The 22,297-nt window shown below is 41.5% G+C and overlaps 1 protein-coding gene across 11 annotated transcripts in view; it reads left to right on the forward strand.

The window, feature by feature from the left end:
- Positions 1-22,297, forward strand: part of nrxn3a (neurexin 3a) — a 735,897-nt gene that overhangs the window by 562,108 nt on the left and 151,492 nt on the right. For all 11 annotated transcript variants that reach the window (XR_007450902.1, XR_007450903.1, XM_049596227.1 and 8 more), the window contains one exon: positions 12,044-12,225. Coding sequence is in view for 9 of the 11 variants with exons in the window: in XM_049596227.1 (XP_049452184.1) it covers positions 12,044-12,225 (182 nt within the window). In the remaining 2 variants the exon portion in view is untranslated. The remainder of the gene's footprint in view (positions 1-12,043; positions 12,226-22,297) is intronic.

Consider the following 22,297-nt stretch of genomic DNA (forward strand, 5'->3'; position numbering starts at 1 on the left):
TCTCTCTCTCTCTCTCATGTCCTGTTACTGCATCTTGCTAACTCAGCCATACTGCATGTCACTAACTCGGCTTCTTCTCCAGAGCCTTTGTTCTCCACTGTCTCGCAGGTTAACTTATATTGCAGTGGTGCCTGGATAGTGTGACATGTGTGGTTGTGCTGCTGCCGTGGTCCTGCCAGATGCCTCCTGCTGCTGCTGTTATCATTAGTCATACTTAGGGATGGGTACCAAACTCCGGTATTGAACGAGCCCCGGGGCTACATTTTTCGCAGTATTGAAAAGCTGTGACCTTAACGGTTCTGCTATCGGTACTGGAGCAGTTGCGTTTTTTTTTGTTTTTTTTTAACAAGATAAACATTATCTTGCACATTTATCTCACGAACTCCGTCAATTATCCATCATTGTATCATAATTTTCGCTATTCTCCCTGAAGATGAGATCTGTGTTGCTCACCCTGGCTGCCTGCTGTGTGTGAGTGGAGAGCAGGGGGGCAGGGCTGTTGTTCCAGTGGCACACACACACGCATACAAGACAGCGCATACACCAAGCTTGTAGCCTACCTTTAGATCGATAACGATGGCGGAGAGAGCTAAACGGTCAAAAGTGTGGCTTTACATTATAAGAGTTGATGCAGACACAGTGCGTTGTCACAAGTGTGACAAATGTTTTGCGTGTAAGGGCGGCAACACTAGTAATGTGACAAAACACCTTGCAAAAGTGCATCATATTCAGATAGGAAGATGTACAGTGTTTGTGTGCCCTAGCACAGCTAGTTTATCTACGTCCAATCCAGGTTTGTAACATTATGCAGGCAGCCAACACGTGGAGTTGATAACCATTAGCTATTTTGCGACCTTAAATAGGGTTTACGGCACAAGATAATGGCTTACCGGCGATGGAGAAGCCTGGCTCCTGGTCCAATATTTTCCTCTTTGTTGGTGTCATGACTGTCCAGAAGTAGCTGAACAGCCGAGCCGTGGCAGCACACGGGTATGTGATGTGTCAGAGGGGAAACGAGCCGTTCACATTACTCTTTGTGGCAGGTAACAGTCCACAAACTTCAGCGCACTTTAGGGACTGTTCTTTACTTGTCAGGGGAGGAGGGTGGCTGGTTGATTTTTATTTTATTTATTTATTTTATTTTGATCCCCCTATGTTAATCACTTATTGATGCTGTTTTTGAAGTATGAATAAGTCAATAAGTAATTTATTCCACTGAAATATCATTGATGTATTGTAGAAAAGTGATTTATCTTTTTATAAATGACAAAAGGCACATCTGCCTAATTTTTGCTGTGGTATTGTGATACTACTCAGAACCGTGATACTTTCACTGGTATCGTACTGTGGGTCCCAATTTAGGTACCGTGACAACACTATTATTTTATGTATTTTACATTTCAAGTTGTAAAAAGTAAAAACCTTTTGTTAAAAACCTATTTTGTTTCATAATGAGAATTGAGAAAATAAAGCAATTTATGTTCTTAATTTGTTGTTTTCTTCCTCAAAAAGTATCGATAAGAGTACCGTTAAAATACCAGATCGATAAGCAGTATCGATAAGCGTAGTAGTACCGATAAAAACTTAATGATACCCATCCTTAGTCATACTTCTACTGTTATTATACACATATGATTATTGTCACATCAGATATTAATACTTTCAACATATTGTACTAGAATAGCCTGTAATATTAATTATAATATTATTACTTTCATTATTGCTGTTGTAAGCTACTGTCATCACCGTCTGTCCTGCATCTGTCTCTGTCTCTCTCTCTCTCTCTGTCTCTCTTTCTGTCTCATTGTGTCATACGGATTACTGTTAATTTATCATGTTGATCTGTTCTGTATGACACCTATTGCACATCTGTCCGTCCTGGAAGAGGGATCCCTCCTCAGTTGCTCTTCCTAAGGTTTCTACCATTTTTTTCCCCTGTTAAAGTGTTTTTTTGGGGGGAGTTTTTCCTTATCTGCTGTGAGGGTCCTAAGGACAGAGGGATGTCGTATGCTGTGAAGCCCTATGAGGCAAATTGTAATTTGTGGTGAAAGTCTTAAGTCTAGTCTTAAATACGGAGATGGTGTCTGCCTCCTGGACCAAAACAGGAAGATGATTCCACAGAAGAGGAGCCTGACAACCGAAGGCTCTGGCTCCTGTTTTACTTTTGGAGACTTTAGGAACCAAGAGTAACCCTGCACTCTCAGAGCGCAGTGTTCTGGTGGGATAATAGGGCACTATGAGCTTTCTAAGACATGATGGAGGCTGACAAGTTAGGAGTAGGAATTTAAATTCAATTCTGGATTTTACAGGGAGCCGCTGCAGAGGAGCTAAAACAAGAGAAATGTGATCTTGTTTCTTAGTTCCTGTCAGTACACGTGCCGCTGCATTCTGGATTGATTGCATTCTACGTTTTTAAAGACTTATTAGATCTACCCAATAATAGGGAATTACAGTAATCCAGCCGAGAGATAACAAAAGCGTGGACCAAATTTTCTGCATCTTTTTGGGGGGTCTGCCCATTGGTCCGACAGCCCATTGGTCCGACATCCCATTGTTCCGACCATATTAAACCCATTGTTCCGAAGTCCCGTTGTTCCGAAATCATCATGATGTCCTGTGGTTAAGGTCTGGTTAGGTTTAGGCACAAAAACCACTTGGTTAGGGTAAGAAAAAGGTCATGGTGTGGGTTAAAATGAAAAAGAAAGTGGCAAACACATAAGCCGTGAGCCTCCTTCGCCTCAAGCCTTTCCCAGCTGACCCAGAGCCGGTCGCAGCGCACCATCAAGGCAGAAATACGCCCGCCGGGAGCCGTTCAGCACCGCGGAGAGCTCCTTATACAACCCCGACCCCAGAGTTCACCATAACAGGAGATTATGGTGTTTCATTCTCTCCTCTCTATGACACTTGTATCTCGACCAGTAGTCTCGCCGCCAGACAATCAGAGATCTCCGCCTTCTGATAGTCTGGGGACACTCCTTTCTAAAGTGTGTTTAACACACCGGCGAAAACGGCCGGCAACAAAGCAACGCCTCTTGCATTTTTGAAAAGGACACGCCCTCCCGGAAATGTGCGCTTCCCCTTTTCTCGTCTACAAGGACACAAACACACAGAGAGCTTGAAAATGGATGCAGAGAGATTTAACTCTGTTTTATCAAATGTGTGCTCAGTCGAGATTGTGGAAATGAAGGACTTACAGCGACTTGAGCCATTTTGTACCGCTACGCGTGTTTCTAGTTGGACTATGTTTACGAGCACAAGAGTTCAGTGAGCCACTGAAGGACCGCCCTGCGGATTTACTATTGGTCCTGCAACGTAGGGAGTTTTTTTAAACTCTGAAATTGTATCTGGCCATCTAAACACAAAATCAGGGAGAAAGACATAAGTCTTTAGTTACGCAAAGCGTCTAAAGACTGACTTGTGAGTCTATTCAACCAGTAGCCTACTTTTGTTGCGTTGCTGATCCTCTATGGTACACAAATACAGTATACCCTAGTATAATCACATATCGGAACAACGGGACGTTGGACTAACGAGAGGTCGGAACAATGAGAGGTCGGAACAATGCTACGGCACCCTTTTTGGGACAGAATAGGCCTAATTTTTGCAATATTACGCAGATGAAAAAAATGGAGTTAAAAGACAAATCTTGATCAAATATTACTCCAAAGTTTCTTACGCCATCGTATCTCTTAAAACAAGTAGCTGCAACATTGCCTCATCTTCTGATTCCAGCAAAACTGTACTGTCCATGTATGAGCACACATAATCGATACAACCCTCTTCATCATTTTTTTAAGCTTAGCTGAGTCTTGGTGAGGTGTCTGTGGTATGTTGGTAGCAAGCTGGGACAACTCATCTGTAGGAAGACAAAATAGTCCCTTCTTGATAGCCCAAACCAACTTCTTCCTCTCGCTGTCTGCCATTGTGAACACTCATCAGACGCCCATAGCCCTAGAAATCCCTCACTCTGGCAGCAGTCAGACACCCTGGATTCTCGCAGCCCCTCACTCTGACGGCATATGCTCACAGGTCCACGGGTTCAGGGATCACTGGATCGATGACGTTCTCCACCCACAGGTGTCGCCAATCCCGGACAAGCCCCCACAAATCTGTTACAGGTCTCAGACAGAGAACCTATATACAGATAAGATTCCTGTTGGAAACAGGAGAAAAGAAAACACAGGCAACAGGTAGTTCAGTTCATTGCGGCTTCGCTCCATGCATTTTATTTGCACACATGCAAAAATGTTTTCCTTGCACAATTTAAAATATCAGATATAAAATAAATTACATAAGCTGATTATGGTTCTTTTTTCCCCTTTTACTTTCATATAAAACACACATTCTCTCTTCACAATAAATACAGTGGAGTCCAACCAGTGTATTAGTCTATTAATGTGTCCTCATTCAGTCTAAAAATTGAGCTGTATTTACATTTAGTCCATAGTACTATAGGAAAACATTATAAAGAAATGTAGATTTTGCAGGTCCTTATATGTTCCCTCATTTACTCTGATATTCAGTGTAAAATAAAACTTTAAAAGAAAGTTGCTTGTAATGACAATGGCATGTCAGTTTAGAAGAAATATATGAGCTGAAGACTTGCAAATTAAACTTTTAGGGTGTGAAACATATTTACAAATGCATCAAAATGCACTATAGTTATTTAAAACAAGCTCTTACATTAATAAAATATTATTTTTTCCAAAAATGAAATGTGCTGGAGCCAAAAGCAAGACCACATTTAGGTATTACATTCATCTCAATTAAAAGTTTACGGCCGGTATTCTGACGATTTCTGCTGCTTTGTCGAAAATTGCTACTGCTGCATAAACCGATAGATCTGTCTATCAATTCACGCTACTCTATCAAAAAATGCTACTTTATGGTTTTCTATCTGTATATGCAAAAAAGCCATAAAATAAGTGTTTTCTTTTCTCATTTGTCTAATGTACAAAAAGTGTAATGGAATTAATATTTCATGGGTAGTGTATTTTGATGGATGAAATACTTGGCATCAAATAATGCTCCCACTAATCAATGCATTCATTGCATTCAATGTTTTCCTCACTGCCACTGTAGGATTAATGGCAGCATATTACATGCTAACTTAACTTCTTAAATAGGCCAAAAGCGCAAAGAAAATGGATTTTGAGGATGTTACTCACCATTAACAAGAGCGTGGACTGACAAGTAGCAAAAATTTATGGGCGTGGAAACAAAACTTGGAAAATTGGCTCTGCGCATGCACAGAACCACAAAGCAGCACTTCTTGACAGGTAGGGGAAATCGACAGAACACTGGCATCATCTTAGGTCACAGTAAGAAAACAAAGAAAAACACTTTTCCCTCTACTGGTCAGAAAACCCATATAAATGCACTGACTACCCTCACAACCAATCTAACACTCATTTTACATGTTTGACAACGTGTGTATGCAGTTATGCAAGTTTAAAGACTTCACAAACCTGTTGGAAACAGGAGAAAATAAGACACAGGCAACAGGTAGTTCAGGTCTTTGCAGCTTCGCTTCATGAGGAAGGACAGAGAGACCGTTGAAAAGGCGTATCAGTGGGGGAAGCACCGCACCACATTAATATGCAGCAGCATTGTAGGGAGGGCTTGCCAAGAGGACATAATAAACTCTTACAGATCACGCTCAAGTGTTTTTCTCGCAGAAATCCTGAAGCCCCGACATAAAATGTTGTTTCGAAAAACGTCATATGAACTCTGTTTTTAGCCTTATTGTAGCCTGTAGCTCTGACTGCTTCTCTGTGCTCTGTGCTCACATGTGCGCGCTTGCACGAGACCAGCGAAAGCATGAGCTTTGCTTACCCGTGTTTACATCATGTGACACATGCACCGCAGAAAGAGACAACAGTAACCACAGTAGCTAAAAGATAATTTGCACTACAGTCTTTTAGCAAAGGACAGCCCAACATGTCTGAAGACTTTGTAATTGAGGAGGAAGAGCATTTCTTTGTTGAGCCTTATTTGTCCAAGTATACGGACGCGGAACTCAGGCTACTGGATGAAGCAGCCACTGCAGCTCATGAGTCTCAGCCAGCCGCAGAATACTGGAGTTGAGCACTGGAAACCTGGTGGTGTAGTTGTTTCAAATGCAAAGCAAAGCCAACGGATGAGGAAAGTCTTTGCTGCTCAGACTGGGAATTGGCGATGCCTGCACTTGAAAATCTGGACATTAGTACTGACAAGACTACTGCTCTTCAGAGACTGTGCATCACCGATCACCCTGAGCGCGCACAGATGAGCGCGGAGCACAAAGAAGCAGTCAGAGCTATAGGCTGCGATGAGGCTAAAAACAGTTCAAATGACATTTTTCCATACGATTTTTTATTTCGGGGCTTTAGGACACTTGGATCACTATGGATGAGCATGTTGGAGATATTTTGTGGTTTCAATTTTGTGTTCTTGGACGTTAGTCTGGGGCGCCGTCAGCCATTAGGTGTGCTAGCCGCTCCCCCCACCGATCTCCGTAAAGGATGTGAGGACTCTAAAACTTCACCTGAGCCTCCGTCGGCATATGGGTGAGTAGATAATGGCTGAATTTTCATTTTTGGGTGCACTATCCCTTTAACTCGCATGTCCGTGCTGAAGACTGTGCAGGTGCTGCACTGCCTTTGCGGTTGAGTTCCACATCTTTTGTTTGTCAACATCACGTTATTATGAAACATTTAGACAACTGATTATGGACATTTTTGATACGATGCCCGATTGTCCATGTCCGCATCATGATGCATCTAAGAATCAGCCATTTCCCCCACCTCTAATTATTATCTGATATTAAATCATTTATCAGCACTGCTTTAGATGACGAGATGGGATGTTTAAAAGTCCACATTTATTCATCCTGTTTGATTGTACTTATTGGGTTTTTATGTAAAACTCTTGTTTCTTTTAGGTTTACATAATTTTCGTGGTCTGCTCACAGACACAGATTTTATGGCAATATGGGTGGGTAACTGCTCTAGAGGAAGCTCAGGTAAGTATGTAAGACTCTGCTTCCTGGTCTCATCTCTGGGTTGTCAGGGTTTTAAATTCAGTCACAGATGAGAGCAGCTCCATCCAAAGTGAAATGAATGTTGTCTCCCTTAATCAGACAAGGTCTTCCCCAGAAAGTCTGCCAGTTATTACACCACCTTAAGCCAGTGGTTCAATGATAATATGAGGCTATACATGTCATCACTGGTCTGGTTTGGGAGGTGCCCAGAGAAAGTTATGGAGTCTGACATTTTTTAGTAATTTTATTGACCTCTGACTGGCGTAATCAGGCGTCATTACTGCTGACGTGAATAATAATCTAACTAAATCTATGCTTACCCTCAGCAAGCAGTTTTATATTTGATTCAGTGTCACCTGCTCTGCCCCAGGGATACATCTGACTGTGGTCGCTGGTGTTGCTAACTTGTGAAGTTCTTTCTCATTAAGTTAGTACTTGATGTGCTCTGTACAATGCACCATGGCTCTATCGATAGTAGACAAGGCAAATTTGTTTTTACTATCTTCTGAGACACTTCTGGGACACCTCTAGAACATGCTGCTCTATGTCTGCCAGAATTACAAGAATTGCTTGGAGAGGTGATGATCAGCTCAGGAAGCCACTTGGCCACCTTGTGGAGATCTGCACTCTACCAAGTGCACTTTTCTAGTTGTTAGTATTATTACAATATTTCATATCGCTGTAGTGCAGTGATACCTGCTATCAGTGGCGGCTCCTGCCAAATTTCTCAAGGGGGGCAATTGTTGTGATGATGGCTGAGGTGACCCATTCAGTGGGTATATTTGAATTAACTTGGCTCTACAATGAATGAACAATCCACTGTGGTCACCAACAGACTAATTTTCATCAGTTTGCCCACACAAATACCTTTGAATGTGAACAGAGATCTGTTTTACCAATCAAATAAAATTGAGTAAGGTATTCACTGAGTCATTGTCAGTCTTAATCAGAAAACATTTTATTATAGCTAAGTGGAAATTCATTGTGTGTTCTGATTAAAGAAATAAATGTACCCTACAACTTAACCCTATGGGCCCTAGGCTCATATCACAGTCATTATAAAGGCTACATACACATGCTATATCTTGTTTTGTTTTGTTTTGTTGTTTTGTTTTGGTTTTTTTTTCCAGGACAATCTGGGCTAACCAGATTTGCCATCATTCCATGTCCTTCTATGTGCCTATGTTTTATATCAATTTTTATATCAATGAAAAACACAAATCCGTGTCACTAAATTCTTACATTCGTACATGTATCTCACCATAGCAAGTTGGAAGTTGACATATTCTGCCATATATGAAGAGGGGAGACTCTCTGGAATCTGGTAATATAAGAACCATGATGGTGGGACATTCTGTCACTTCACAGCTGTCCAAAACATGTGGTTTGTGCCAGGTGGACATGATTGCCAGTATTTTTTCATTATTGCAAGAAATTCCATTGACTTATTCACAAGTCAAAAATGGATTATTGGAAAGAAACATGCAATATTTACATCTAAGATAATAGAAAAATAGTCAACCAAGTGCAATGATGTCCTCAAAGATAATATTTGTCACTTTGTTTGCAGTAAAAAAAAATTCTAGACATTTTCTTGTTGACATGATCTTGACTTACTTCTCTGTGCTCCGTGCTGCTCTTTGACCTGACCTGAACATTTTTTGTGGTTGTTTTTCAGTTTCAGTTACATATTCGGGGGGGGGATCAATAATGTATATGGTGACTACTGCCCTGTCACGCATACATAATTAGGCTACAGTTTGTAAAGGTGAAGTGTGTTGGTCTTATCATAGACCATCAGACACTATCAGAGTGTCAACTGGACAATATGGAGATATTTGCATCTTAAAAGCCAGACTACAAACGTGGATGGACAGGGAGAAACACACGCAAGCCTAAGACGTGGTAAGATACGATATTCCTCACTATATGAAGTGACTGATAACAAGATCTGTATAATGGATTGTAAAAAAATTCGTCAGGTTTTTATTTTGTAGACAATTGATCTATATTTACAGCATGATGGGATGACAGCACAATGACGTGTGGTATCACTGGACAGCTCTGGTCCTGTGCTTTCATGTGATATGCGTGACATTTCTGTGCGACCCAGCATTCGCGAGTAATCCATCCAAGAGTAATGTGTGTGCAAAGCTGTATGAAAGCTCTGTTATACATAAATTTAGTGTAACTTTATTTTTTTTTTCGCTGTGAAAACATTGGACTACTGACAAGTGCTTGGTCTTGTTGGAAAGCTGCGGTCCCGCTGTTTCACGTGATATGTGTGGCTTCTCACTATGACGCAGTCACGCAGAAAATCTATAGAGAACAGGTGTGAATTTGGACGCACTATGCGTCACTCCTTTTTAATCTATAGGGTTAAAAAGCCTCTTGGATCAGCTGGAAATGTTAGCCATGTTGATCTTGAATGTGACTGCTGCGCAGTGGCGCTGCCTCATGTGATGTCGGAATAATCAGAAAAATGAGTTTCCGTCCGTAAAGCCATATTTCAGTGGAAACGGTTGACAACTTGTTTTTTAAACATTTTGAGTGATAGAATACAATACATCTTCTTTGTAATGTCCATGTTGTCTCCACATTACAACTTAAATGCTCATGAACACACAATGAAGTAGACTCTGAAGAACGACTTCCTGACATGGGAAATCGGACCATCCGAGGAGCACATGAATGATACTTGGTGGTTTACGTATGACAAAAACATGTTGGGGCGAGCCCTCCCGGAACCCATAGAGATTGCATTTGAGTGCCTGCATTTGGAAAAAAAGCCTTTTACATGAAAGTCTATGAGAGTGATCGGGGCGATTTCCAGGCAGAGTGATAATGCCCCAAAGGGTCGGAATGTGACTTCACATGCAGACGAGCTGTTTCAAGTGAAAATTATCAGAATAATTAATATATTGTGTGTATAATGATGATGATAATCATACATTTATTATCATCATCTTCCTTTCGTGGCTCAAGGAGGACGGCACCCTATCGCCCTCTATTGGCCAGCCGCCCCTGCCTGCTATTCTTATATTATCTTACTTAACTGTCACAGCACCTTTCCACTACATGATATCATCAACTTTCCTTGCATAAGCCTACTAATATTCAGTGTATTCTGGACACTCAGTACATATACATATATATATATATATATATATGTATATATATATACAATGTACTTTTGGCCTGTACTGTATATATATATATATATATATATACATATATATATATATATATATATATATATACAGTACAGGCCAAAAGTTTGGACACACCTTCTCATTCAATGCGTTTTCTTTATTTTCATGACTATTTACATTGTAGATTCTCACTGAAGGCATCAAAACTATGAATGAACACATGTGGAATTATGTACTTAACAAAAAAAGGTGAAATAACTGAAAACATGTTTTATATTCTAGTTTCTTCAAAATAGCCACCCTTTGCTCTGATTACTGCTTTGCACACTCTTGGCATTCTCTCGATGAGCTTCAAGAGGTAGTCACCTGAAATGGTTTTCCAACAGTCTTGAAGGAGTTCCCAGAGGTGTTTAGCACTTGTTGGCCCCTTTGCCTTCACTCTGCGGTCCAGCTCACCCCAAACCATCTCGATTGGGTTCAGGTCCGTGACTGTGGAGGCCAGGTCATCTGCCGCAGCACTCCATCACTCTCCTTCTTGGTCAAATAGCCCTTACACAGCCTGGAGGTGTGTTTGGGGTCATTGTCCTGTTGAAAATAAATGATCGCCCAACTAAACGCAAACCGGATGGGATGGCATGTCGCTGCAGGATGCTGTGGTAGCCATGCTGGTTCAGTGTGCCTTCAATTTTGAATAAACTCAACAGTGTCACCAGCAAAACACCCCACACCATCACACCTCCTCCTCCATGCTTCTACAGTGGGGAACCAGGCATGTGGAATCCATCCGCTCACCTTTCTGCGCTCTACAAAGACACGCGTTGGAACCAAAGATCTCAAATTTGGACTCATCAGACCAAAGCACAGATTTCCACTGGTCTAATGTCCATTCCTTGTGTTTCTTGGCCCAAACAAATCTCTTCTGCATGTTGCCTCTCCTTAGCAGTGGTTTCCTAGCAGCTATTTGACCATGAAGGCCTGATTCGCGCAGTCTCCTTTTAACAGTTGTTCTAGAGATGGGTCTGCTGCTAGAACTCTGTGTGGCATTCATCTGGTCTCTGATCTGAGCTGCTGTTAACTTGCCATTTCTGAGGCTGGTGACTCGGATGAACTTATCCTCAGAAGCAGAGGTGACTCTTGGTCTTCCTTTCCTGGGTCGGTCCTCATGTGTGCCAGTTTCGTTGTAGCACTTGATGGTTTTTGCGACTCCACTTGGGGACACATTTAAAGTTTTTGCAATTTTCCGGACTGACTGACCTTCATTTCTTAAAGTAATGATGGCCACTCGTTTTTCTTTAGTTAGCTGATTGGTTCTTGCCATAATATGAATTTTAACAGTTGTCCAATAGGGCTGTCAGCTGTGTATTAACCTGACTTCTGCACAACACAACTGATGGTCCCAACCCCATTGATAAAGCAAGAAATTCCACTAATTAACCCTGATAAGGCACACCTGTGAAGTGGAAACCATTTCAGGTGACTACCTCTTGAAGCTCATCGAGAGAATGCCAAGAGTGTGCAAAGCAGTAATCAGAGCAAAGGGTGGCTATTTTGAAGAAACTAGAATATAAAACATGTTTTCAGTTATTTCACCTTTTTTTGTTAAGTACATAACTCCACATGTGTTCATTCATAGTTTTGATGCCTTCAGTGAGAATCTACAATGTAAATAGTCATGAAAATAAAGAAAACGCATTGAATGAGAAGGTGTGTCCAAACTTTTGGCCTGTACTGTATATATATATATATATATTATATATTTAGACAGCAGATTTGAAGTGGTTAGAAGATGGATGGATGGATGGATGGATGGATGGATGTGGTTCTTGTTTGAGTTCAGCTTATTATTCATTTATTCTTATTTTCTGTTCAGCTGGGACAACATACATCTTTGGCAAAGGAGGAGGCCTCATTACATTCAAGTGGCCTGCCAATGAGAGGCCGAGCACCAGGACGGACAGGCTGACTGTTGGCTTCAGCACCTCTCTGAAAGATGGCATTCTGGTCAGGATTGATAGTGCACCTGGTCTGGGGGACTATCTAATGCTGCACATAGTAAGTTCTCACACACACTCTGCTTGCCTCATGTATGCTAAGTAATATATTTCTTCAGTATTGTTTTCTTACAACTATACATTTACTGGGCGCTAAAGAGACTTGATTAGATTTGATGCTATGTGAAGTGGTCAGTGTGTTAGTCTGAAGGGATATTTTCACTACTAGCTATTTTGAATTGCAGCATGGGGAAGTGGTTAAGGAAGAAAGAATAAAAACACATGATTTAACATATTTATAGGTGTATTTTGGCCTTTGTTATCCTGACCTGTTTTGAGTTCAGCACCCTCAACAACAATTTTTCCTACAACATCTCTACTATTTGCTCCTGCTTAGCAGCTGATAGAGACTCAAGTGATAGGTAAATCCAAAATTTTCGTATTTGCTCCTTACTTGCCTGGAAATCGTGAGAGTCATGAGAAAGCATACTTGAGACCAATCTTTGTGGAAGTCTTTTACCAAACTGAGACACCTTTCTTTTGGAAATCTCTTGATGCAGCTGATTGGACTGTTTGACACAAGAGCAAAATTTTATACCAGGACATATAACTGAACTATGCTCGAGAATTTGCTTTCTGATTTCCATCTAGTTGAAAATAATACATCAGTATTAACTGTGCGTCTGATTTCTTCATGAAATGTTTTTTTTTTTTTTGCTTTTATAAAAAATATTACTGTCAGGTCGAGGCATATAGTAAGTTGTTTTTCAGCAAAAAAACCCAAAACAAAACATATTTTAATATGCCTGTGCTTTGGATCAAAGTTGACTTATCTTAAAAGGTTTTGGCTAATAAATAATTTTCAAAATTGCAAGACTTCATAACATGCATTATTGAATGGAGAAACAAAACACAAACAAAAACAGACAAACAAAAACAACAACTACAACAACAACAACAACAACAACAACAACAACAAAAAGCTTAGCCTCATACATGCAGTTGTGCTCATAAATTTATATACCCCTGGCAGAAAATTATATATTTATTAGGAAATATGACTGATTATGCAGAAAACTATTCTTTTATTTAAGGATAGTGGTCAGGTGATGATTATTATCACACAATTGTGTGTGCCCACTTTCAACCAAAGTTTACATACTCTATGGCCTGATAATACAACACATTCTCTCTCTAATCTTGTCACATATTGACATTTGGTCATGGACTTTCCACATCCATAAACGACATGCAAGGTACCCCAGGGGGGTATTCCATCAACGTAGCTAAGAATATCTAGACTAAGGTGTAATCTTGAAGTTTGACTAAACGCCAACTCCCAATCTTGCGCCAACCCGTTCCATCAAGTGAAATCAGCTGGCTCCAACTGACGCTAATTCAAGCCTCACCTGTTAAAGGGATAGTTCGACATTTTGGCAAATTCGCCTATCGCCGTAATCCCTATAGTCATATGAGTAGGTACATTACCTTTAATTATCAGTGCCTGTTGTTCTGAGATCGGTGGGGCAGAGCTGCCTGCTGCTCGGAGCACAAAATGGAGGTGAACGGTACAGCCCGATCTCTCCCTCAAAACCAATCAAATACACCATCAAATGACTCCAAAACGCTCTTGTGGACAACTTGTAGCTTACACATTCACCACGCTATGAAATAATAATGTAATATTACGAGATAGAGTTGTTTTGAAGTCAAATGCACAGCCGGAACTACATTCCAGACATACAGTACTTGCTGGGCGGAGTGATTTCAAACAGCGTATGTTTAGTTCAGTTACTCCCGTCATCAAAACAAGTCTGTTGAGAAGAAGCGAGAATATACAGAGGAAGAGTTATAGGTTTTGGAAGAAGAGAGAGCAAGAATAGCTGAGGCTGCCAAGCAACCAGGGGCTGAGGGGAGACCCAGAGCCAGCATGGATTGGTGGTGTAAATGTGGGGCTTATTGGCCACTTTATTAGGTACACCTGTGCAGTCTAATACAATCCAATACAAAAGCTCTGCCACACATTCTATGTTTACAAAGCTTTTACATTTTCAGTTTTTGTTGACATTGTCAGAAAGGTGATTATTCTACTTTATTATTGAGATGGTAGTGGGTGGTGCTGGTGTACTGGAGTGCAATATATTGAAAAGTGTTCCTAATAATATGTCCCCCTCAATTAGACAAAATTTGGAGGCCACTCCAGTACACCACAACCATTCACTATGACCACAATAATAAACAAAGTAGAATCATCACTTTCTAGACAATGTCAACAATAACCGAAAATGTATAAGCTTCGGGGAAAAAATCATGGTATGGCCGTTCTACTGGATTGCATTAGCCTCTTTAACTCCGTTTGGACGCCGGCGTCCGTGCTCCCTCCCTCCTCTGTTAAATGGGATCTCACAGGCGCACTACATCATCAAACCATGTGATGCTTGATATCACCGGATTCAGGGAGCTCTCGGCTTCCTGAATCCGTCATCGTTTTTCTTTTATTCCTTATGGTTTTCGCACCAGAGCAGACTAAATACACGAAGTCCATAATCGCGACGAGTGGTGACAAGCCATGTTATGCCGTTTTCCGAGGGGAAAAGTTAAAGGATTACTCGTGATCTCATGCCGAGCCATCCAGGGAATACATAGCTGGTTTATAAAAGCTGAGATCTCACTCCTACCACTATTTTTGGCTGAGATATACCACCTAGAAAGTGGGATCAGAACTTTCACGTTTCATATGGCTTTATTTGGTGATATTTTATGGTGTTTCTGTCATAAACAACATCAGCTATCATAATCACACCTGATTTCAATAAGGTACAATGTTTGAAGCTGGCTGAGTGTTGTTTGATCACTGACAGTATTGTTTTGAAGCAGAGTGAGCGCTCTGTCATTTGGAGCTCCGCCTGGATCTTTTCATGGATAAAACACAGTAGAATGGTCATACTTTGAGCAATTTTCTTCAAACTTGAAACAAATGTTCATTGATAGTGTTCCTACAGCCTCACAGTGCCATTTACCCGCTCAGATGAAGCCACAGACAGTTATTCATCCTGAAAATCATTTTTTATTTCATTTTAGGCAAAATCTTCATCTTTTTACTGACTTCAGAGGCCCATTACTCTGTCTCTGTATCATCTAGAGTATTTCGAAAACTTTCACAAGAAACTTCAGAGAGTTTGCTTTCTGGCAAGACCTCATGCATGCATGTAGTCAGAGCAGTTCAGAGGCTACAGTCATTTTAATTTGGGTATGTCATTTTAGGCGTTTTCGCTAAAAAATGGGGGTGGAGTGCAAGAGGCTAAATTACAAAGGTGTACCTAAAAAATGGCCAGTGACTGTATGTTACATACATATGTTGATGGTGGGATGGGACAAGAGTACGCCTCAAAATAACCACTGGAACACGGAGAGAACATGCTAACTCCACACTCATAAATCACCACAACTCCTGAGGGAACAACAACATAAAATGTTCCCTAGCAGTCTGTTTATTCCCAACAATGAGAAGTAATGCCAGTCACTTCACTATATGCTCTGGGCAAGCACCAGAACCATAACATAACCACAACAACATTTGCATTTTAGCCTTATTTACCATGCTTGGGTTGTAGGCTAATGTTACTCAACATGGAGGTAACGTTACAGCAGAGAGATTGCTGAGCAAAATATGCAACGATCACTTACCACGTCTCGTTTTGTGATGCCAACAGATGGTATGGCAGTATCTTTCAAGAAAAGCATTTGAACCATTCCTGAGCTTTTGCGCTCCATCCTTTCACTGTAGTCCTCCGGTTAAAAATGGTTGGAGCAAACAAACATTTTCTGGACCGGCGTGTTGGCGTCGATGTCCGGCACAAATAGCTATTGTTTCATCCTGTCCGTATTTTTGGTTGGTACTACGTGAAACTTCACTCTGCTCCATGTCTTTGGCTTGTTACTGCAACCTTTTACAATAAATTAAACCATGATTGACAACAACACTCTGTAAACTTTTCTCCAACTTTCTGGTGCATCCAGCTTACGATACCGCAAATGCAAGGCTGCAAGCAATAACTACGGCAGTGTCTCAGGTGTGCACTGTGTCACTCTGCCCAGTGGTTTACTCAAGAAAGTAGTTCAGAGTATTTGCTTCATGTGTCGTAATGTCACTTAATTAGGGCCCAAGTGACGACGAAGTCATCCGCGTAGGACCCTATTGTAATCGTGCTGTTTATTATTAGGGCCCAAGCAACGACGAAGTCATCTGCGAGGACCCTACTGTAATCACGCTGTTTATTATTATTATTATTATTATTATTAGGGCCCGAGCACCGAAAGAAGGCCAGGCAAAGGCACTATTGAAACTGCAGGAATTATTATTATTATTAGGGCCCGAGCACTGACCGAAGGCCAGGCAAAGGCCCTATTGAAACTGAAGGAATTATTATTAGTCGTCCGCGGAGAACCCGATGGAAATCGTGCTGTTTATTAGGGCCTGAGCGACGACGAAGTCGTCCACGGAGGACCCTATTGAAATCGCTCTGTTTATTATTAGGGCCCGAGTGACGACGAAGTCATCCGCGGAGGACCCTATTGAAATCGTGCTGTTTATTATTATTATTACGACATTTCGTGTCCCAATTTTGCCCCTTTCCCAAATTCGAAAATGCTTCTAACTTTCGATATTCGTCCGGCCACATCCGAAATTCGATATTTTTGGGCAGTTGCACATGGTCAGTGCAAAATGCTGAAATAGCGCCCCCTGCAAATTTTCAAAATACCCTCCCCATTGGGGTTAGTTTGTTGTAAGCAAACGAAATTTGGTACACACATGTATCATAGCCACACGCACAAAAAAGTCTCTTGACGTCATGGTAAAATCCCAACAGGAAGTCAGCCATTTTGTTTTGAATTTTTTCATTACGGCGATTTCCACAACTTATATTTGAACGAACTTGTGCTAGGGATTTCGTCCAATCGACTTCAAATTGGCTACAGATCATCCAGAGACCATGATGATCAAAAGTTGTGCTCTGTATGTCTGTAGGTCAAAGAGCGTGGCTGCTAGGGTGTGACAAATTTTGGCGACGTTTCAGTTTCTCAGTTTTCTTCAGTTTCAAATTTCGAACGGCTCTCACACTCACATACTTGATCGTAGCAGCTTCAAACTTGCTGGACATGATGATAGCTCCACCCTGAATTCCCCAATATGTTAATATCCCACCTTACTCATAGAGCCCCCGGTGGTAACAGGAAGTGACCAGTTTTTACTTTAACATGTACTGATGCCACAAACTTGAACCCATCAACTTCATTCCACTTCTAATGCATGCAGAACAAGTTGGTGAAGCTACTTTATGAACACTGTGAAGCTACATCTAATGGCGTCCGTGTGGCGGCGTGGCCACCATCAATCCCTTGCCACTAAATACGTTTGGCATTTTGATGGCTTCAGTGACCTCATCTCCTCATGAAAATTGATACACAGGTCAAGAATGGCGAGCTCTTACATCTGATAGGGGCGTCGCCCATGAGAGGGACAAAATGCCTCTATAGCGCCCCCTTGAAATTGCCAAAAACCCCTCCCCATAGGATTTTTTTTGGAGTTTGAACATGAAAATTGGTACACATGTGTATGTTGTCCAGACGCACATAAAAGTCTCTGGCACCAATGGTCTACTCCATTTTGATTTTGACTTGTCATTTTGGCGTGATTTCCACACGTTGTATTTTAACGAACTAATCCTAGGGATTTCATCCAATCGACTTCAAATTTTTTACAGATCATCCAGAGACCATGCTGATCAAAAGTTGTGCTCTGCATGTCTGTCGGTCAAAGGCCGTGGGTGCTATGGCGCTGCCATTTTTGATCCATCGCCATGCATATTCAAGCAGCTCTGTCTACCACATAAGTCATCCAAACTGCTTCAAAATTTCTGTAGATGATAAGAGCCCCACCCTCAACGCCTCCATATGCTCGTAGGCAATCTTGCTCATGGCGCCCCATTGTGGAAACAGGAAATTCCCTATTATATATTGACATTGTCTGGTTTGCTCGAAACTTCACATGTGTGATGAGGGTCCGCCCCTGGACACACCTGCACACATTTAGTTACACTCCCAGTGCCCCTGGTGGATGAACAAAACATTGTGTTTTTTTGCTCCTGCCAGGCTTTTTTCTCCCTTCTTGCTTCGCGCCACATCCCCCATGTGCCTCAGGCCCCCGCGGTTGCATGGGGGAGCGAGGGCCTGATCACAGCTGCTTGCAGCTTTAATTATCATTGTTATTCCGACATTTCATGTCCCAATTTCGCCCCTTTCCCAAATTTGAAAATGCTTCTAACTTTTCACATTCGTCCAGTCACATCTTAAATTCAATATTTTTGGACGGTTGCGCATGGTCGATGCGAAATGCCAAAATAGCACCCCCTACAAATTTTCAAAAACCCCTCCCCATTGGCGTTAGTTTGTCATAGGCAAACAAAATTTGGTACGCACATGTATCATACCGAGATGCACAAAAAAGTCTCTTGACATCATGGTAAAATCCCAACAGAAAGTTGGCCATTTTGTTTTGAATTTTTTCGTCACGGTGATTTCCACAACTTACATTTGAACAAACTCCTCCTAGGGATTTCATCCGATCGACTTCAAATTGGCTACAGATCAAAAGTTGTGCTCTGCATGTCTGTAGGTCAAAGGGCATGGCCGCTAGGGTGTGACAAATTTTGGCGACGTTTCAGTTTCTCGCCATTGAATTTCGAACGGCTCTCACGCACACATACTTGATCGTAGCAGCTTCAAACTTGCTGGACATGATGATGGCTCCGCCCTGAATTCTCCAATATGTTAATATCCCACCTTACTCATAGCGCCCCCTGGTGGAAACAGGAAGTGACCAGTTTTTACTTTAACATGTACTGATGCCACAAACTTGACCCCATCAACTTCATTCCACTTCTAATGCATGCAGAACAAGTTGGTGAAGCTACTTTATGAACGCTGTGAAGCTACATCTAATGGCGTCCGTGTGGCGGCGTGGCGACTATCGATCCCTCGCCACTAAATACATTTGGCATTTTGATGGCTTCAACAACCTCATCTCCTCATGAAAACTGAAACACAGGTCAAGAATGGCGAGCTCTTCAACTTACATTTGAACGAACTAGTCCTATGGATTTCATCCAATCGACTTCAGATTTTTTACAGATCATCCAGAGACCATGCTGATCAAAAGTTATTAAAAGCTTTTCTCTATGTCAAGAGGCGTGGCCGCTATGGTGCCTCCCTCACCACCAAACACGTTTGGCATTTTGATGGCTTCAACAACCTCATCTCCTCATGAAAATTGATACACACGTCAAGAATGGCGAACTCTTACATCTGATAGGGGTGTTGCCCATGGGGGGGACAAAATGCCTCTATAGCGCCCCCTTGAAATTTTCAAAAACCCCTCCCCATAGGGATTTTTTTTTTGAGTTGAAACATGAAAATTGGTACACGTGTATGTTGTCCAGATGCACATAAAAGTCTCTGGTACCAATGGTGTACTCCAAACAGGAAGTCAGCCATTTTGATTTTGACTTGTCTTTTTGGCGTGATTTCCACATGTTCAATCAATCAATCAATCAATTTTATTTATAAAGCCCAATATCACAAATCACAATTTGCCTCACAGGGCTTTACAGCATACGACATCCCTCTGTCTTTAAGACCCTCACAGCGGATAAGGAAAAACTCCCCCAAAAAACCCCTTTAACAGGGAAAAAAAACGGTAGAAACCTCAGGAAGAGCAACTGAGGAGGGATCCCTCTTCCAGGACGGACAGACGTGCAATAGATGTCGTACAGAACAGATCAACATGATAAATTAACAGTAATCCATATGACACACACAGAGAGAGAGAGAGAGAGATGCAGGTAATGACAGTATCTTACAACAACATGTTGTATTTTAACAAACTAGTCTGAAGGATTTCATCCAGTTGACTTCAAATTTTTTTATAGATCATCCAGACACCATGCTGATGAAAAGTTATTGAAAGCTTTTCTCATTGTCAAGGGGCATGGCCGCTATGGCGCCTCCCTCTCCACCAAATACGTTTGGCATTTTGATAGCTTCAGCGACCTCATCTCCTCATGAAAATTGATACACAGGTTAAGAATGGAGGAGGGGTGTGGGGGGGCAAAATGCCTCTATAACACCCCCTTGAAATTTTCAAAAACCCTCCCCATAGGTTTTTTTTTAGAGTTGGAACATGAAAATTGGTGCACATGTGTATGTTTTCCAGATGCACATAAAAGTCTGTGGTACCAATGGTCTACTCCAAACAGGAAGTCAGCCATTTTGATTTTGACTTGTCATTTTGGGGTGATTTCCACATGTTGTATTTTAACAAACTAGTCCTAGGGATTTCATCCAATTGACTTCAAATTTTTTATAGATCATCCAGACACCATGCTGATTAAAATTGTGCTCTGCATGTCTGTAGGTCAAAGGGCGTGGCTGCTATGGCGCTGCCATTTTTGATCCATCGCCATGCATATTCAAGCAGCTCTCTCTCTCACATAATTCATCCAAACTGCTTCAAAATTTCTCTACATGATAAGGCAATCTTGCTCATGGCACCCCCTTGTGGAAAGAGGAAATGCCATGTTTTACACTGACAACACCAACCTCAAGCTCCTCAACTCCATTTTGTGGCCACATGACGATCAAGTCGATGAATCTCCACAGTGACACACGTGTCCTGTCATGTTGCAGGCTGCCGCAGCGGCAGTGGCGACTTTTCATTCTTCACCAAGGAACATGAACTTGGTATAAAACCTTCATGCATAATCCGATTTGCTCGAAATTTCACATGTGTGATGAGGGTCCACCCTTGAACGCACCTGGCCACATCTGGTTACTCTTGTAGCGCCACCTGGTGAATGAACAAAACATTGCGTTTTTTTGCTCGTGCCAGGTTTTTTTCTCCCTTCTCTTTTCGCGCCACAGCCCCCACATGGCTCAGGCCATGTGGGAGGACCCTATTGAAATGCAAGGAATTTTTATTATTAGGGCCCGAGCAGGTCACAGACCTGCAAGGTCCCGATTGTTTTTCGAATGATTATTATTAGGGCCCGTGCAGGAGACCTGCGAGGTCCCTATTGTTTCTCTCCCGATTATATATATATATATATATATATATATATATGTATATATATATATATATATATATATATATATATATATATATATTGTATCTTTTCACTGCCTGAACATACCCCAAAACTCACCAAACTTGGAATATAAGTCACACCTGGCGAAAAATTTTATAATCTATTGTCGTCCTGAATTTCCACTACTAGGGGGCACTATTATTAAGGAAAGTGCGTTTTTGCTCATAATTCCCATATACTTTGTCGCACATTCAAAAATATATATCCATGCGTTCAGTGAATTGCTCTGAATCTTGTGTTATAGGGCACGCCCATGTCCGCATCCCGTTTTTTTCCATAAATTCGCAAAATGTCGCAACCTACTTTTTTGATCTCCTCCCAGGCAATTTCACAGATTAGCATGAAACTTTGCACACAGCATCTGTGGCCCCTCCTGACATAAAGCTATTAAAAGAATTTTGATATTCCAAACAATACTCAAGTTATTAAATAGCAACTTCCTGCAGATTTCGTTCTAAACAGGAAGTGCTGCATATCTCCACATTGGTGTATCCGAATGACATGAAACTCAGGTTACCACTTCCCCATGAGCCCCTGAGGCTCTGTGAAAATATCTGACGAAGGACTTACCGATCCGCCACTAGGTGGTGCTCTGGTAGCCGTCTAATTTAATATTTGGCACTGTGCCAACACCATAACACTCATGGTAATAAAATTGATAGGGCTGGTATAGACTGGCCCCTGTAACTCACACACCAAAAATGACCAGCAGGTGGTGTTATTTTCAATGCAAAAGCATTTTTGGCAAATAACTCCCACATAATATGTCACACATTGTTAAACCTTCTATTTACGTGTTCTCTGAATTCCACTGAATTGTGTGGTGTAAGCCATGCCCACTTTCATGGTAACTTTCCATTCACGAAATTGCGACAAATGAAAAACTTTTTCGAACTCCTCCTAGGCGATTTGACCAATTTGCACCAAATT

This window comes from Epinephelus fuscoguttatus, linkage group LG14 (assembly GCF_011397635.1).
Source record: "Epinephelus fuscoguttatus linkage group LG14, E.fuscoguttatus.final_Chr_v1".
Classification (NCBI taxonomy): Eukaryota; Metazoa; Chordata; class Actinopteri; order Perciformes; family Serranidae; genus Epinephelus; species Epinephelus fuscoguttatus.